The sequence below is a fragment of the Coregonus lavaretus genome (genome assembly GCF_964263955.1).
Source record: "Coregonus lavaretus genome assembly, chromosome: 18".
NCBI lineage: Eukaryota > Metazoa > Chordata > Actinopteri > Salmoniformes > Salmonidae > Coregonus > Coregonus lavaretus.
In genome coordinates this window covers 10,616,087-10,629,502 of record NC_140005.1, presented here as the reverse complement: position 1 = coordinate 10,629,502, position 13,416 = coordinate 10,616,087, and the positions used below count along the sequence as shown (strand labels likewise).

Sequence of the window (13,416 nt, the reverse complement as noted above, 5' to 3'; positions counted from 1 at the left end):
TAGATAACGTTGTGGGACCTCGCCTTCACTGCAAACTAGAGTTCCCCTTCCCAGACGCAAGTTGCTATTAACATATCTCAACAAAGTGTACGGTAATAGAATTATGAAACATCCTGATATTATAAGAACTCATAATAAGTGGAGAGAAGCATTTCTTCTGTGAAGGGGGAGGGGTTTCATGATAAAGAAGAATTGACACATGATTGGCTCCCAAAGCAGTCAAGTCAGTCACTTGATTTATGCAAATGTCATCAAAAGTGTGGAAGTTGACAGAGAATGATAGAGGTCTCTAGATGGATAAAACCAGTTTTTACATTGCCATTGAGGGCTTCCACCTTTTTAAAGTAGTCAACTGGGTGGGGATTCCTATGGGTTAAGGAAGGATCATATAATTCCATCCAGGTCACCAGGAGGGATCAGCCAATGAATTGTACTTGTGAGCAAAAATTCCATAACTGCAGGTGGCAGTAAATCGCCAACCTTGTCTTTATACCTGTTCAAACAAGACACTAGGTGGCAGTATGCACCCTTTCGGTTAGTTTGCCAACTCATAGAAGTAGTAGAACGACAAAATGGGCTACTTCAAAATGGAGATTGCCTCAATGGCGCTGCCTGTGCCCTCACACACGCCATAATGGGACCGACACAATGATGCCATGTCCATCCAAGTCTATGGGTGGTTGCGTAAAGGTTTAGGGGCTCAAGAGGTGGGGCAAACTGAGGAAAAAGCCAAAACAGTGGAAAGTCATGGCACACCAACCAATAAATAAAAAGAAAAACTGCCATATTGGAAGAGGCAATAGGTTTTGTTGTAAGGCGTCAACAGGAGAGATCATATTCAAAAGACACACAAGAGTCACTCATACTCATATTTTAGTGTATCGTGACAGCACACATGCACATTGTCACACTCCCAAGAGACACGAATTCCACACCATAGGGGAATCTGAAATTCTGGATCTACATATTTTTTTTTTTTTATGGTACAGTTCTTCTCTGGTGTCTTAAAAAGGCAGATATAGCACAACAGCACACAAGGAAGGAAAGAGAACGCATTCATTCACATTTTACAATAGATTTATAAGTCTTCCAAGCTTTCCTTGTATAACACAAGTCCAAAGACCACACATCAAACACATATCATTCATATTTAGCCATGGCCGTCCACTGATTTGAATCGGGATTTATTCATCTGTATCATGTTACCCTAGCGGCCATCAATCAAGTGAAATTCTGAGAGTTATTACCCCAAGGCCAGCAATAACATTTTCTTGTACTGATGCAATGGGGTTTATGAGTCGGTCCTGAAGGAGACTGCAAATAAACAAACCTATGCTGTACATAGACTATGACCGCAAAGTCAATATTGTATTTCTAACGCAACTAAACACTGAAAAACTTGATATTTTTTAGCTGGAAATGAACATAGGATAAAGTGTTTTGTAGTACTCGTTACTCTCCGCAGTCTGTTATTTGTACATACAACTTCAAGTATGTATTATCAGGACTATACATAAACTAAATGAGAGAAAAAATATCTAACTATCCCACTCCAGCAAATGCATCCATCCACAACAAAAAAAGGGGGGAAACAGTTTCTCTCAAGGTACCAGGACAGGTACTATATCCTGGAGAAACCCCACGCCTGGACACAAAAGGTGACTGGGCAGCACTGGAGTCAGTCTGGGGACTAGCGAGAGCCATCAAAGTAGGTGAATCTGAAGAGGATGTTGTACAGCGCCCACAAAACTACGTTGCCATGATGTTGCTCCTGAAGCGATGGGATAAGGAATCTTCCTTTTTGAGAGGTGTGTGGGAGCAGACAGCGAGTGTAAAGGGAGTGTTGATTGAATAACGAGAGGGGTATGGTTTAGCTAGCATATTGTAATGGCTAATGTGATGCTCCATTGGCCGTTACAGGTTAGGTACCGTTTGGCGTAGCACAGATAATTTTTTACCAACGTTTACTTGGCGAGACTTCCTCAATTCCTGACTTGGAAGACAATCAATGTCTTCTAAAACGTCCATGTCTAGTTGCTTTGGGGTGGACACCCACCTGACTTAATCAATGAGAGAAGATTTGGAATAGGCACGATGGCGGTGTCCACGTTGGATTACTTCATGGAGCAAAACACATTACATTTTATTATAATTTTTATGTGGGGGGTAGATCAGCTTTAATATTGCAGATAGATTGTAGGTTCTATCCATTTAATTGTTTGCATCATTTCCAATCTCCTTATACATTTTTCCCCTACCCTGATTGGCGTAAACTAACAGACTACAATACTTCTGCTAATTACAGCTATTTCGCTCACATCTACGGTCCCTGTCGTTAAATAACTATACATATTTCTAATTTCCTCTTTCTTCAAGTGCTGGATTTACACCCATATCGGCCAATCCACACTTCATTCCCGATCTTAACTCAAACCCTCTCATGTCCACAGATTAACCCATCTTTCCCAGTATAACGCCATTTTGCTATTTCCTTTTGCAATACATCCCTCCATTTTACTGTGATGTCTTACTGAACTACTGAAGGGTCCTGATCCTCCCTATTTGTAACACTTCTACTGATATTGCCCTAGAAATAAATACTTTACCCAAGAGTATGACGTTTCCCATTGACTGATCGTGGTTGTTCCGATGCCAGAACCCTGATACTATGACATAACCATTCCTGGACCTGACTCAAATGCGAGCCACCGATGGACATTACCAGAAAATATGTTCTATTGATTCTACTGCACAAGGCTGACTGTCCAATTCCGCAAATATTGAGCATTCTTTTTGTAGCAAGTATTTTATATAATAGCTTAAATTGAAATGAACGGATTGATGTAAACTATTGTTCATAGACCCGATGCCAAGGTATTGGGACATCAAAAACCTGTTCCCAACTGACTTGAATTTTATACGGTATTGCTGTCAAATCTTTAGACTTTTTTTTGTATCATTAATAATGGGTGGCAGACAAAAATGTATTTTATTAAAGGAGCATTTTTCTAAATTCAAACAACCCCCTGAAACTAGACATGGACTTTTAGAAGACATCGGTTGTCTTCCAAGTCGGGAATTGAGAAGTATCGACAAGTTACGGTTGGTCTAAAATTCTCTGTGCTACATTAAACAGTACCCATCTACTACCACCTACCAGCCAGCTGCTACCATGGTCTGACTAGGCAATATTTTTAATAGCTAGGGTATGGTTTATATTTGGTTGGGTTCTGACTGACTGGGCCTATTGGGAGGAGGTGGTTTGTTTTTCCAGATGTCTGGTTTAGCGGTTGCCACGGTTGATGAGGTGCAGCCGGGTCTCCACGGGGACTGGGTCGTCAGGCACAGGCCTGGCAACAGAAGAGAGACACGGAAACAATGAGAGACCTCTGCGAACCAAGAGTAAAATCCTGGCATGCAACACACATTGGAAAGTCCACTGGCAATTGAACATTTTCAAAATAAAGCTTGATAGATGAGACCCAATAACAACTGTTTCTGTCTAATCTTGCAAGCCATACTCTGTATGAATGTCTGTGGAGAGGGACTACTTTCTGTGTGGCCTGACTTACGTGGGGAGGTGGATGACTACGGAGGCTCTAGTTGTGTTTCTTCATCCCCCTGATGTCTTCATCCTTCAGGGTAAACTTCTTCCTCAGGGCCTCGGAGATCAGTGAGGCGGAGTCCGACTCCCCCATCAGGGAGGTGCAGCCTCTGCTGCACCTGCATGGACACGTTAAGAGCATGGTCTGGTACAAAGACAAACTGAAACTCATGACCTAATTGAGGGATGGCAACTGGTGGCTAAACCCCCCGTTTGTAGGCCCACACCCCCCCCCCCCCCCCAAAAAAATGATTATATATATTATTAATTTTTAAAAAAAAATTTTTTTTTTTTAGGAACTCAGTCGAGGTCTCAACGTACTGGTGCCATTTCGAAATTTGGTTGTGCATTAGCAGTTGTTCTCTTGTTGTGTCAGTCTCTGACAGTCACTCAATTAGCTCAGCTAACATTTTTTGATTGGTAAATTAGTGTATCTAAACCTGTAGTAATCATGGTCGATTGTCGGACCAGGGGGGGGCCCCATAAATGTTGTAAGTCACACTTACTCAGATATCATATTAGTTATAAAATTGCTAAATCTTCTTTTCGCTGCATGGCAAAATGTGTAGAATTGCATCAAACTTGCTTTAAAAACAGCAACATTTTCTCTACGCCCCATGGCAAAATGTGTAAAATTAAAGGAAATTAATTTAAAAACAAAACAAATCTCTCCGCTGTAAATTTTGCTGTAGCTTAGTGCCCCTAAAAGGCTAGGGCCGGCTGACAATGTGTGGGTATTAAGGCTCACAATATGATATTATCAGGATACTTAGGTGCCGATACGATAGGTTATGCAATTCTCACGATTCTACAGTGCATTCAGAAAGTATTCAGACCCCTTGACTTTTTCCACATTTTGTTACGTTACAGCCTTATTCTAACATTAATAAAATTGTTTTTCCCCCTCAATCTATACAGAATACTCCATAATAACAAAGCAAAAACAGTTAAGAATATTTTGCTAATTTATTAACAATAAAAACCTGAAATATGACATTTACATAAGTATTCAGACCCTTTACTCAGTACTTTGTTGAAGCACCTTTGGCAGCGATTACAGCCTTGAGTCTTCTTGGGTATGACGCTACAAGCTTGGCACACCTGTATTTGGGGAGTTTCTCCCATTCTTCTCTGCAGAACCTCTCAAGCTCTGTCAGGTTGGATGGGGAGCGTTGCAGCACAGCTATTTTCAGGTCTCTCCAGAGATGTTCGATCAGGTTCAAGTCCGGGCTCTGGCTGGGCCACTCAAGGTCTTGGCTGTGTGCTTAGGGTCGTTGTCCTGTTGGAAGGTAAACCTTCGCCCCAGCCCTTCGACCTCATGGCTTGGTTCTTGCTCTGACATGCACTGTCAACTGTGGGACCTTATATAGACAGGTGTGTGCCTTTCCAAATCATGTCCAATCACTTGAATTTACTACAGGTTGACTGCAATCAAGTTGTAGAAACATCTCAAGGATGATCAATGGAAACAGTATGTAGCTGAGCTGAATTTCGAGTCTCATACTTATGTGAATAAGGTATCTGTTTATTTTGTATACATTTGCAAAAATTTCTAAAAACCTGTTTTCACTTTGTCATTATGGGGTTTTGTGTGTAGATTGGTGAAGAGGTTTTATTTTATTTTATCCATTTTAGAATAAGTCTGTAACGTAACAAAATGTGGAAAAAGTCAAGGGGTCTGAATACTTTCCGAAGGCACTGCATTGCGATTCAATACTGTGATTTTGTGATTTGATGTTCCAAACATATTGCTCACTATATGTCTGCTGCAGAGAGACTAGAGAGCATGAGAAAATGAGTTACAAGCTATAGGATGAAAAATACCGCCGTTTTGGCGCAGGTACAGCAAGCTCACGTTACCAACAGCAGCAAAAAAAATTGTTTTATATATATTTTTTAAATCGATACTTGGGAGTCAAATATTGGTATAATATCGTTCAAAAATAATATTGCAATATGTAACTGTATCGATTTCATCCCCCATTACGTGTAGGTATGAATGTGGGAATGCAGACCAGCAAGCCACTGCGGCCCCTCATAATGAGTTCAGATTTTTTGTGACCCACCCCCCACATCAAAGTTGCCCATCCTTGACCTAATTGATTCCTCTTGCTGTTTTCTAGCTGTGGAAAACGGGACGATGACCAGTTGTCCTTGTTTCCTGCCAATGCATTATCATACACCTTCTGCTGACATGGTATTTAGACTGTGTGTGTACTAATGGACATGAGAGGAAGCCATTTTCCTCCGTCTCCTGACTCTCCCTTTAACCTCCATCTCCGTCTCCTGACTCGCCCTTTAACCTACATCTCCATGTCCTGACTCTCCCTTTAACCTCCATCTCCATGTCCTGACTCGCCCTTTAACCTCCATCTCCATGTCCTGACTCGACCTTTAACCTCCATCTCCATGTCCTGACTCTCCCTTTAACCTACATCTCCATGTCCTGACTCGCCCTTTAACCTACATCTCCATGTCCTGACTCGCCCTTTAACCTCCATCTCCATGTCCTGACTCGCCCTTTAACCTCCATCTCCATGTCCTGACTCGCCCTTTAACCTCCATCTCCATGTCCTGACTCTCCCTTTAACCTCCATCTCCATGTCCTGACTCGCCCTTTAACCTACATCTCCATGTCCTGACTCGCCCTTTAACCTACATCTCCATGTCCTGACTCTCCCTTTAACCTACATCTCCATGTCCTGACTCTCCCTTTAACCTACATCTCCATGTCCTGACTCACCCTTTAACCTCCATCTCCATGTCCTGACTCGCCCTTTAACCTCCATCTCCATGTCCTGACTCTCCCTTTAACCTACATCTCCATGTCCTGACTCGCCCTTTAACCTACATCTCCATGTCCTGACTCTCCCTTTAACCTACATCTCCATGTCCTGACTCGCCCTTTAACCTACATCTCCATGTCCTGACTCTCCCTTTAACCTACATCTCCATGTCCTGACTCGACCTTTAACCTCCATCTCCATGTCCTGACTCGCCCTTTAACCTACATCTCCATGTCCTGACTCGCCCTTTAACCTCCATCTCCATGTCCTGACTCTCCCTTTAACCTCCATCTCCATGTCCTGACTCGCCCTTTAACCTCCATGTCCTGACTCTCCCTTTAACCTCCATCTCCATGTCCTGACTCGCCCTTTCACCTACATCTCCATGTCCTGACTCGCCCTTTCACCTACATCTCCATGTCCTGACTCGCCCTTTAACCTACATCTCCATGTCCTGACTCTCCCTTTAACCTACATCTCCATGTCCTGACTCTCCCTTTAACCTACCTGTCCTTGCTCATCTTCATGCGGTTCATGTCCTTCAGGATGTCCATGACGTCGGCAAAGCTGGTGGACTTCGACAGTGACACTGTGTCCTCCTCCGCCTCCCGGAAGTCCATGCAGGGATGGTCCAGGTCAAAGGTCGCCGAGGCCGTCATGGAGGCAGACATGTTCGCGGGCGGCATGGGGTCCGGCATCAGCTCCGAAACCACAGACACCACATCCTCGTCTTCATCTTCCTCCTCTTCCTCTTCCGTCACGTCGCTGATGACGAATGAGGCTGAGGCGGCAGGCTGGTAGGGCGCCGTCTCGAAGGGCGCCATGGAAAAGCTCATGCTGGTGTCGTCGGGGGACAGGAGGTCGGGGGTCAAGGGGTTGGAGCCTTTAGAAGAACAGAGCAGAGAGAGGCTAGTTATCACACTTTTCAGAGTTTATCCAGATTTTTTTATTTTCCCATAAATAAACCTCAGAATTGGGACAGAGCCTTAAAGGGACGCAGATTGGCAATCAAATCGTCTCCTGCACTGGGGTCACATGGTCAGGCTATTTAAAATACAGAGTCCTCTGAAGAGCTTCTAATGCATGGGCAGGCAGGTCAGTGTGCTTTCAGTTTTAATCCCAAAGCCCATCACTTTGAGGGCCAGCCCTACGCTCGTCTTCAGAGGGCCAGCCCTACGCTCGTCTTCAGAGGGCCAGCCCTACGCTCGTCTTCAGCGGGCCAGCCCTACGCTCGTCTTCAGAGGGCCAGCCCTACGCTCGTCTTCAGAGGGCCAGCCCTACGCTCGTCTTCAGAGGGCCAGCCCTACGCTCGTCTTCAGAGGGCCAGCCCTACGCTCGTCTTCAGAGGGCCAGCCCTACGCTCGTCTTCAGAGGGCCAGCCCTACGCTCGTCTTCAGAGGGCCAGCCCTACGCTCGTCTTCAGAGGGCCAGCCCTACGCTCGTCTTCAGCGGGCCAGCCCTACACTCGTCTTCAGAGGGTCAGCCCTACGCTCGTCTTCAGCGGGCCAGCCCTACGCTCGTCTTCAGCGGGCCAGCCCTACGCTCGTCTTCAGCGGGCCAGCCCTACGCTCGTCTTCAGAGGGCCAGCCCTACGCTCGTCTTCAGAGGGCCAGCCCTACGCTCGTCTTCAGCGGGCCAGCCCTACGCTCGTCTTCAGCGGGCCAGCCCTACGCTCGTCTTCAGCGGGCCAGCCCTACGCTCGTCTTCAGAGGGTCAGCCCTACGCTCGTCTTCAGCGGGCCAGCCCTACGCTCGTCTTCAGCGGGCCAGCCCTACGCTCGTCTTCAGCGGGCCAGCCCTACGCTCGTCTTCAGAGGGCCAGCCCTACGCTCGTCTTCAGAGGGCCAGCCCTACGCTCGTCTTCAGCGGGCCAGCCCTACGCTCGTCTTCAGAGGGCCAGCCCTACGCTCGTCTTCAGAGGGCCAGCCCTACGCTCGTCTTCAGAGGGCCAGCCCTACGCTCGTCTTCAGAGGGCCAGCCCTACGCTCGTCTTCAGCGGGCCAGCCCTACGCTCGTCTTCAGCGGGCCAGCCCTACGCTCGTCTTCAGCGGGCCAGCCCTACGCTCGCCTAGGAAAATCAGGTTATCTGCCTTATAAGAACTCCAGTGTCATCTAACAGCGCATGGCTATAGCATGTGACACTGGTCATCATAATCTCTGCAACAATGACTATACAGTGAGGGAAAAAAGTATTTGATCCCCTGCTGATTTTGTACGTTTGCCCACTGACAAAGACATGATCAGTCTATAATTTTAATGGTAGGTTTATTTGAACAGTGAGAGACAGAATAACAACAAAAAAATCCAGAAAAACGCATGTCAAAAATGTTATAAATTGATTTGCATTTTAATGAGGGAGATAAGTATTTGACCCCTCTGCAAAACATGACTTAGTACTTGGTGGCAAAACCCTTGTTGGCAATCACAGAGGTCAGACGTTTCTTGTAGTTGGCCACCAGGTTTGCACACATCTCAGGAGGGATTTTGTCCCACTCCTCTTTGCAGATCTTCTCCAAGTCATTAAGGTTTCGAGGCTGAAGTTTGGCAACTCGAACCTTCAGCTCCCTCCACAGATTTTCTATGGGATTAAGGTCTGGAGACTGGCTAGGCCACTCCAGGACCTTAATGGGCTTCTTCTTGAGCCACTCCTTTGTTGCCTTGGCCGTGAGTTTTGGGTCATTGTCATGCTGGAATACCCATCCACGACCCATTTTCAATGCCCTGGCTGAGGGAAGGAGGTTCTCACTCAAGATTTGATGGTACATGGCCCCGTCCATCGTCCCTTTGATGCGGTGAAGTTGTCCTGTCCCCTTAGCAGAAAAACACCCCCAAAGCATAATGTTTCCACCTCCATGTTTGACGGTGGGGATGGTGTTCTTGGGGTCATAGGCAGTATTCCTCCTCCTCCAAACACGGCGAGTTGAGTTGATGCCAAAGAGCTCGATTTTGGTCTCATCTGACCACAACACTTTCACCCAGTTCTCCTCTGAATCATTCAGATGTTCATTGGCAAACTTCAGACGGGCATGTATATGTGCTTTCTTGAGCAGGGGGACCTTGCGGGCACTGCAGGATTTCAGTCCTTCACGGCGTAGTGCGTTACCAATTGTTTTCTTGGTGACTATGGTCCCAGCTGCCTTGAGATCATTGACAAGATCCTCCCGTGTAGTTCTGGGCTGATTCCTCACCATTCTCATGATCATTGCAACTCCACGAGGTGAGATCTTGCATGGAGCCCCTGGCCAAGGGAGAATGACAGTTATTTTGTGTTTCTTCCATTTGCGAATAATCACACCAACTGTTGTCACCTTCTCACCAAGCTGCTTGGCGATGGTCTTGTAGCCCATTCCAGCCTTGTGTAGGTCTACAATCTTGTCCCTGACATCCTTGGAGAGCTCTTTGGTCTTGGCCATGGTGGAGAGTTTGGAATCTGATTGATTGATTGCTTCTGTGGACAGGTGTCTTTTATACAGGTAACAAACTGAGATTAGGAGAACTCCCTTTAAGAGTGTGCTCCTAATCTCAGCTCGTTACCTGTATAAAAGACACCTGGAAGCCAGAAATCTTTCTGATTGAGAGGGGGTCAAATACTTATTTCCCTCATTAAAATGCAAATCAATTTATAACATTTTTGACATGCGTTTTTCTGGATTTTTTTGTTGTTATTCTGTCTCTCAATGTTCAAATAAACCTACCATTAAAATTATAGACTGATCATTTCTTTGTCAGTGGGCAAATGTACAAAATCAGCAGGGGATCAAATACTTTTTTCCCTCACTGTATGCTAATGCATCCACGACCTAAGACATACAATCCCAACGACCAATAAGACACATACGTCTTCTAAATATACACATGGTAACAGAGGTTGATTATTACAGGAGGCTCTTATTATTACACATCACTGCATTAAGTACAGCCATATTGAAGATTCTGACACGTAAAAAGCAACTCTTAAGACAATCCCCTGGCTGCATAAATGACAAAGCGTCAGATACTGTATACAGGCACCAGAGGAAGCTGGTGGGATGAGCTATAGGAGGACGGGCTCATTGTAATGGCTGGAATGGAATAAATGGAACAGTATCAAACGTATGGAAACCACATGTTTGACTGCATTCCATTGCAGCCAATACAATGAGCCTGTCCTCTTATAGCTCCTCCCACCAGCCTCCACTGATAGACACTTAGGCAGGGCTCTACGCTGACCTTTTTTTTTTTTACAAGGAGCACGTGTGCACCTAAGTTGAAAAATGTAGGCGCGCACAAAGAAATCTAGGAGCATAATGAAAAATATTTTAGATATTAAAGCTAGAATCCTTAATTTTTCTTAAAATTCCTTTACAAATTCCCTACCAGATTCTGTGGCTACGATCTTGGCGATCTGGGAGCGGAGTCTGCTCAGCTCGTCCTGCAGGGAGGTGGTACGGTTCATGGCCGTCACCGCAGGCTTCCTCAGCGTCTCCACCTTCTTGACGTCGCGGCGGAAGTTGGGCACTGAGGAGTTCCTGTGCATAACCAGGAGAGGCGTGGGTCGCCACTCGTGTCTCAGCGGGCGTGAATCGCTCCTGAGAAAAGAAATTGACCACTAGAAAACTCTTGCATTAAAAGAACAGGAGGTGAAAACCCAAGATTGACAGACACAAATACAGTGGAAATCTACCACACCTACCAGAGAGTCCTTTGTCATAACTAATGCTTGCATAACCAATAGGCCAATTATTTAGAACCCACGATAGCTGACATAATTTTTTGCTGCCCCACTGAAGGAACATACTCAAGTTCAGCAGCAACATTCTTCTGCACTATGGGTGAGAAAAGCACATACTTACCGCACTCTGGCATAGGTCTCAGACTCCTCATCTGCTGCGATCCAGGCAATGTCTGCCAGTGTGGGCACCATGGGGCCATCCATGGGCCGCAGAGGAGGGAGGCCTGGGAGTTCCTGGTAAACAGGTGCAGGTTCTCTTTGTTAGCACCTTTAATGCAATTTGGCCACAAGGTTGGCCTTCTGACAGCAAGTCATTGTCTGTCCTGTGTACTTATGCTATGGCATGTGTTGAATTTGATAATGACCATATTTACCTGGAAACATGCCCTGGGCGGGGGTTTCATGGGCACAATAGAGCCTATTCTCCTCACAACACTGCGAGTCGACCCATGAGGCTTGTTCTGCCAAATAGGAATAACCTCCTGAATAGCGGTAAGAAACGTGCTGTTAGTTTTTCCAACACACCAAAGATGTAGCCTGGTCCCAGATCTGTGCTCTTGCCAGCTTTGCTGTCATTGTCAACACAATGAGTAGGCTGGAGGGTAGAAACAGACTGGCATCCAGGCTACCACAATCTCTTGTTAGTACACTGCAGAATGCATGCTTTTAATCTTTAAAAAGGGCTAGCTAGCTAACTTACTGCTTCGGTTTCCATTGTGAATGAGCTTGTTCATACACTGTTCAGAGGATACCTAATTGGCGCTGGGCTCAGTAGGCTATTGTGTGTTTAGTAAACAAAGGTCATGCCGTAAACAGTCTTCAGATGCTGATACTGAGGTCTTCCAACATCTGTGAGGGAGACAAAGACACATGTTGACAGTGAGAATGGACTACGTAGATTATCAACAGCAGGCCACACACTCAGCTGAAAGTTAGAAAAGGCTTTGGATAGCTACATAAAGTTAGATAGAAGACTAGCTAGTATGAATGGCTAATGTTAGCCATCCAGCCTTTTCAAGCCAACTCAGTAGCTATGACATTAGTAGAAGAAGTCGCATCAAAAGTGTGTTGAGGATTATATTAAAGGCTCAGTGCAGTCAAAAACGTGATTTTCCTGTGTCACACACACACACATTTTTTTATTTTTTTCACACTGAGGTTGGAATAACACTGAAATTGTGAAAATGATGATCATGCCATTTTACTGTAAAAACTGTTTGAAAAGACCACCTGAAATGTCAGCCTGTTGAGTTTTGACCTGCCTGGTGGAATCACCAGGCAGTACATTTTCTGATAGATCAATAAGAAACAGAGTTCCAAACCTCTTTGCCAATAACAGCTAGTTTTCCCCTCCCTACTCAGACAGGTATCTGCTTGAGAAATTGCTCTTTGCTAAGAAGCTATTTGTTTCTTTTTGACCATTTTAATTGAAAACAATCACAGTAAGGTACTTCATTGTTACCCAGAAATTATTTGACATCGAGATAAAAACGGCTGCATTGCATTGGACCTTTAATGTTGCTGTAAATGAAGCTGATCAAATGGCATTTGAGTGGATTTTCAATGAGCAACCGTTCCAAACACCACAAGTATAATTTTAGTATACCATGCAATGCAAATTGTTCACAATAAATTGACTAGCTAGCTGACCGCAGTAGCAAACTGACGATGATAGCCAGTTGATCTGTTAGCTGGCTAGCTAACGTTAGTTGGCTAGCTAACAGGCTTCAGCCGGTCCTTTGATTGACCCTCAAGCTTACATCGAAATTATACCATGTATTTCGGTTATCTTAACACAAAATAAAGAAGTGTAAACGTGCAACTCACATTTGTTAATGCAATGTCTGGGAGATTTCAATAATTATTTTCTTTTCGACAAACACGTTCTCCTTTTCGTCTTTCAGACTTCAGCAATGTTATCGTTTTGCTAGGCCCGGAAAAAGCACTATATTCTATAATTTGATTGGTCGGATCTTTACACATGCTTTTTCTCCAGCCAATACATTTTGAGCATCAACAAGCGAGGCGATGTGATGATAGCGCCTCGTGTGTCAGGAAAAGCAAGTGCAAGGCTTTCTGCAGAATGGCTGCGGACCCACTTATAAATAAGGGTAATATTTCCCAAAGGTGGAAGCCACTCCAGTTTTATATTCTAAGTAGAGGAAGGCCATGTTATTTGCTCCGACTGGTTTATGCATAGGCTATTTCTCTGCAATGAATGAGTGCAACAAACCAAAGGAATTTTTAAAAATTAGCATTGTAATTTAAGGTGTTTGTATGGGGTGCATGAAAACATTGGAGTTGGATTGATGATTA

At 44.9% G+C, this 13,416-nt stretch overlaps 1 protein-coding gene across 1 annotated transcript; it reads right to left on the bottom strand.

The window, feature by feature from the left end:
* Window positions 1–2,372: 2,372 nt before the first annotated feature.
* LOC311146091 (mitochondrial fission regulator 1-like) lies at window positions 2,373–13,034 on the bottom strand. Its single transcript, XM_084182558.1, has 8 exons — window positions 12,928–13,034; window positions 11,801–11,949; window positions 11,475–11,582; window positions 11,222–11,334; window positions 10,746–10,957; window positions 6,898–7,273; window positions 3,573–3,723; window positions 2,373–3,350 (listed from the first exon to the last, which is right to left on the bottom strand). Exons 2-7 carry the CDS (start codon window positions 11,813–11,815, stop codon window positions 3,600–3,602), a joined length of 948 nt encoding a protein of 315 aa, XP_084038684.1. The 5' UTR covers window positions 11,816–11,949; window positions 12,928–13,034; the 3' UTR covers window positions 2,373–3,350; window positions 3,573–3,599.
* Window positions 13,035–13,416: the final 382 nt, after the last annotated feature.

What these genes read in the sequence shown, in the direction of transcription:
- LOC311146091 (XM_084182558.1), bottom strand. An exon ending in GAGACCTATGCCAGAGTGCG is followed by an intron (nt 10,958 to 11,221) that starts GTAAGTATGTGC and finishes TTCTTTTCTCAG; the next exon opens with GAGCGATTCACGCCCGCTGA. An exon ending in GATCGTAGCCACAGAATCTG is followed by an intron (nt 7,274 to 10,745) that starts GTAGGGAATTTG and finishes GTTCTTCTAAAG; the next exon opens with GCTCCAACCCCTTGACCCCC.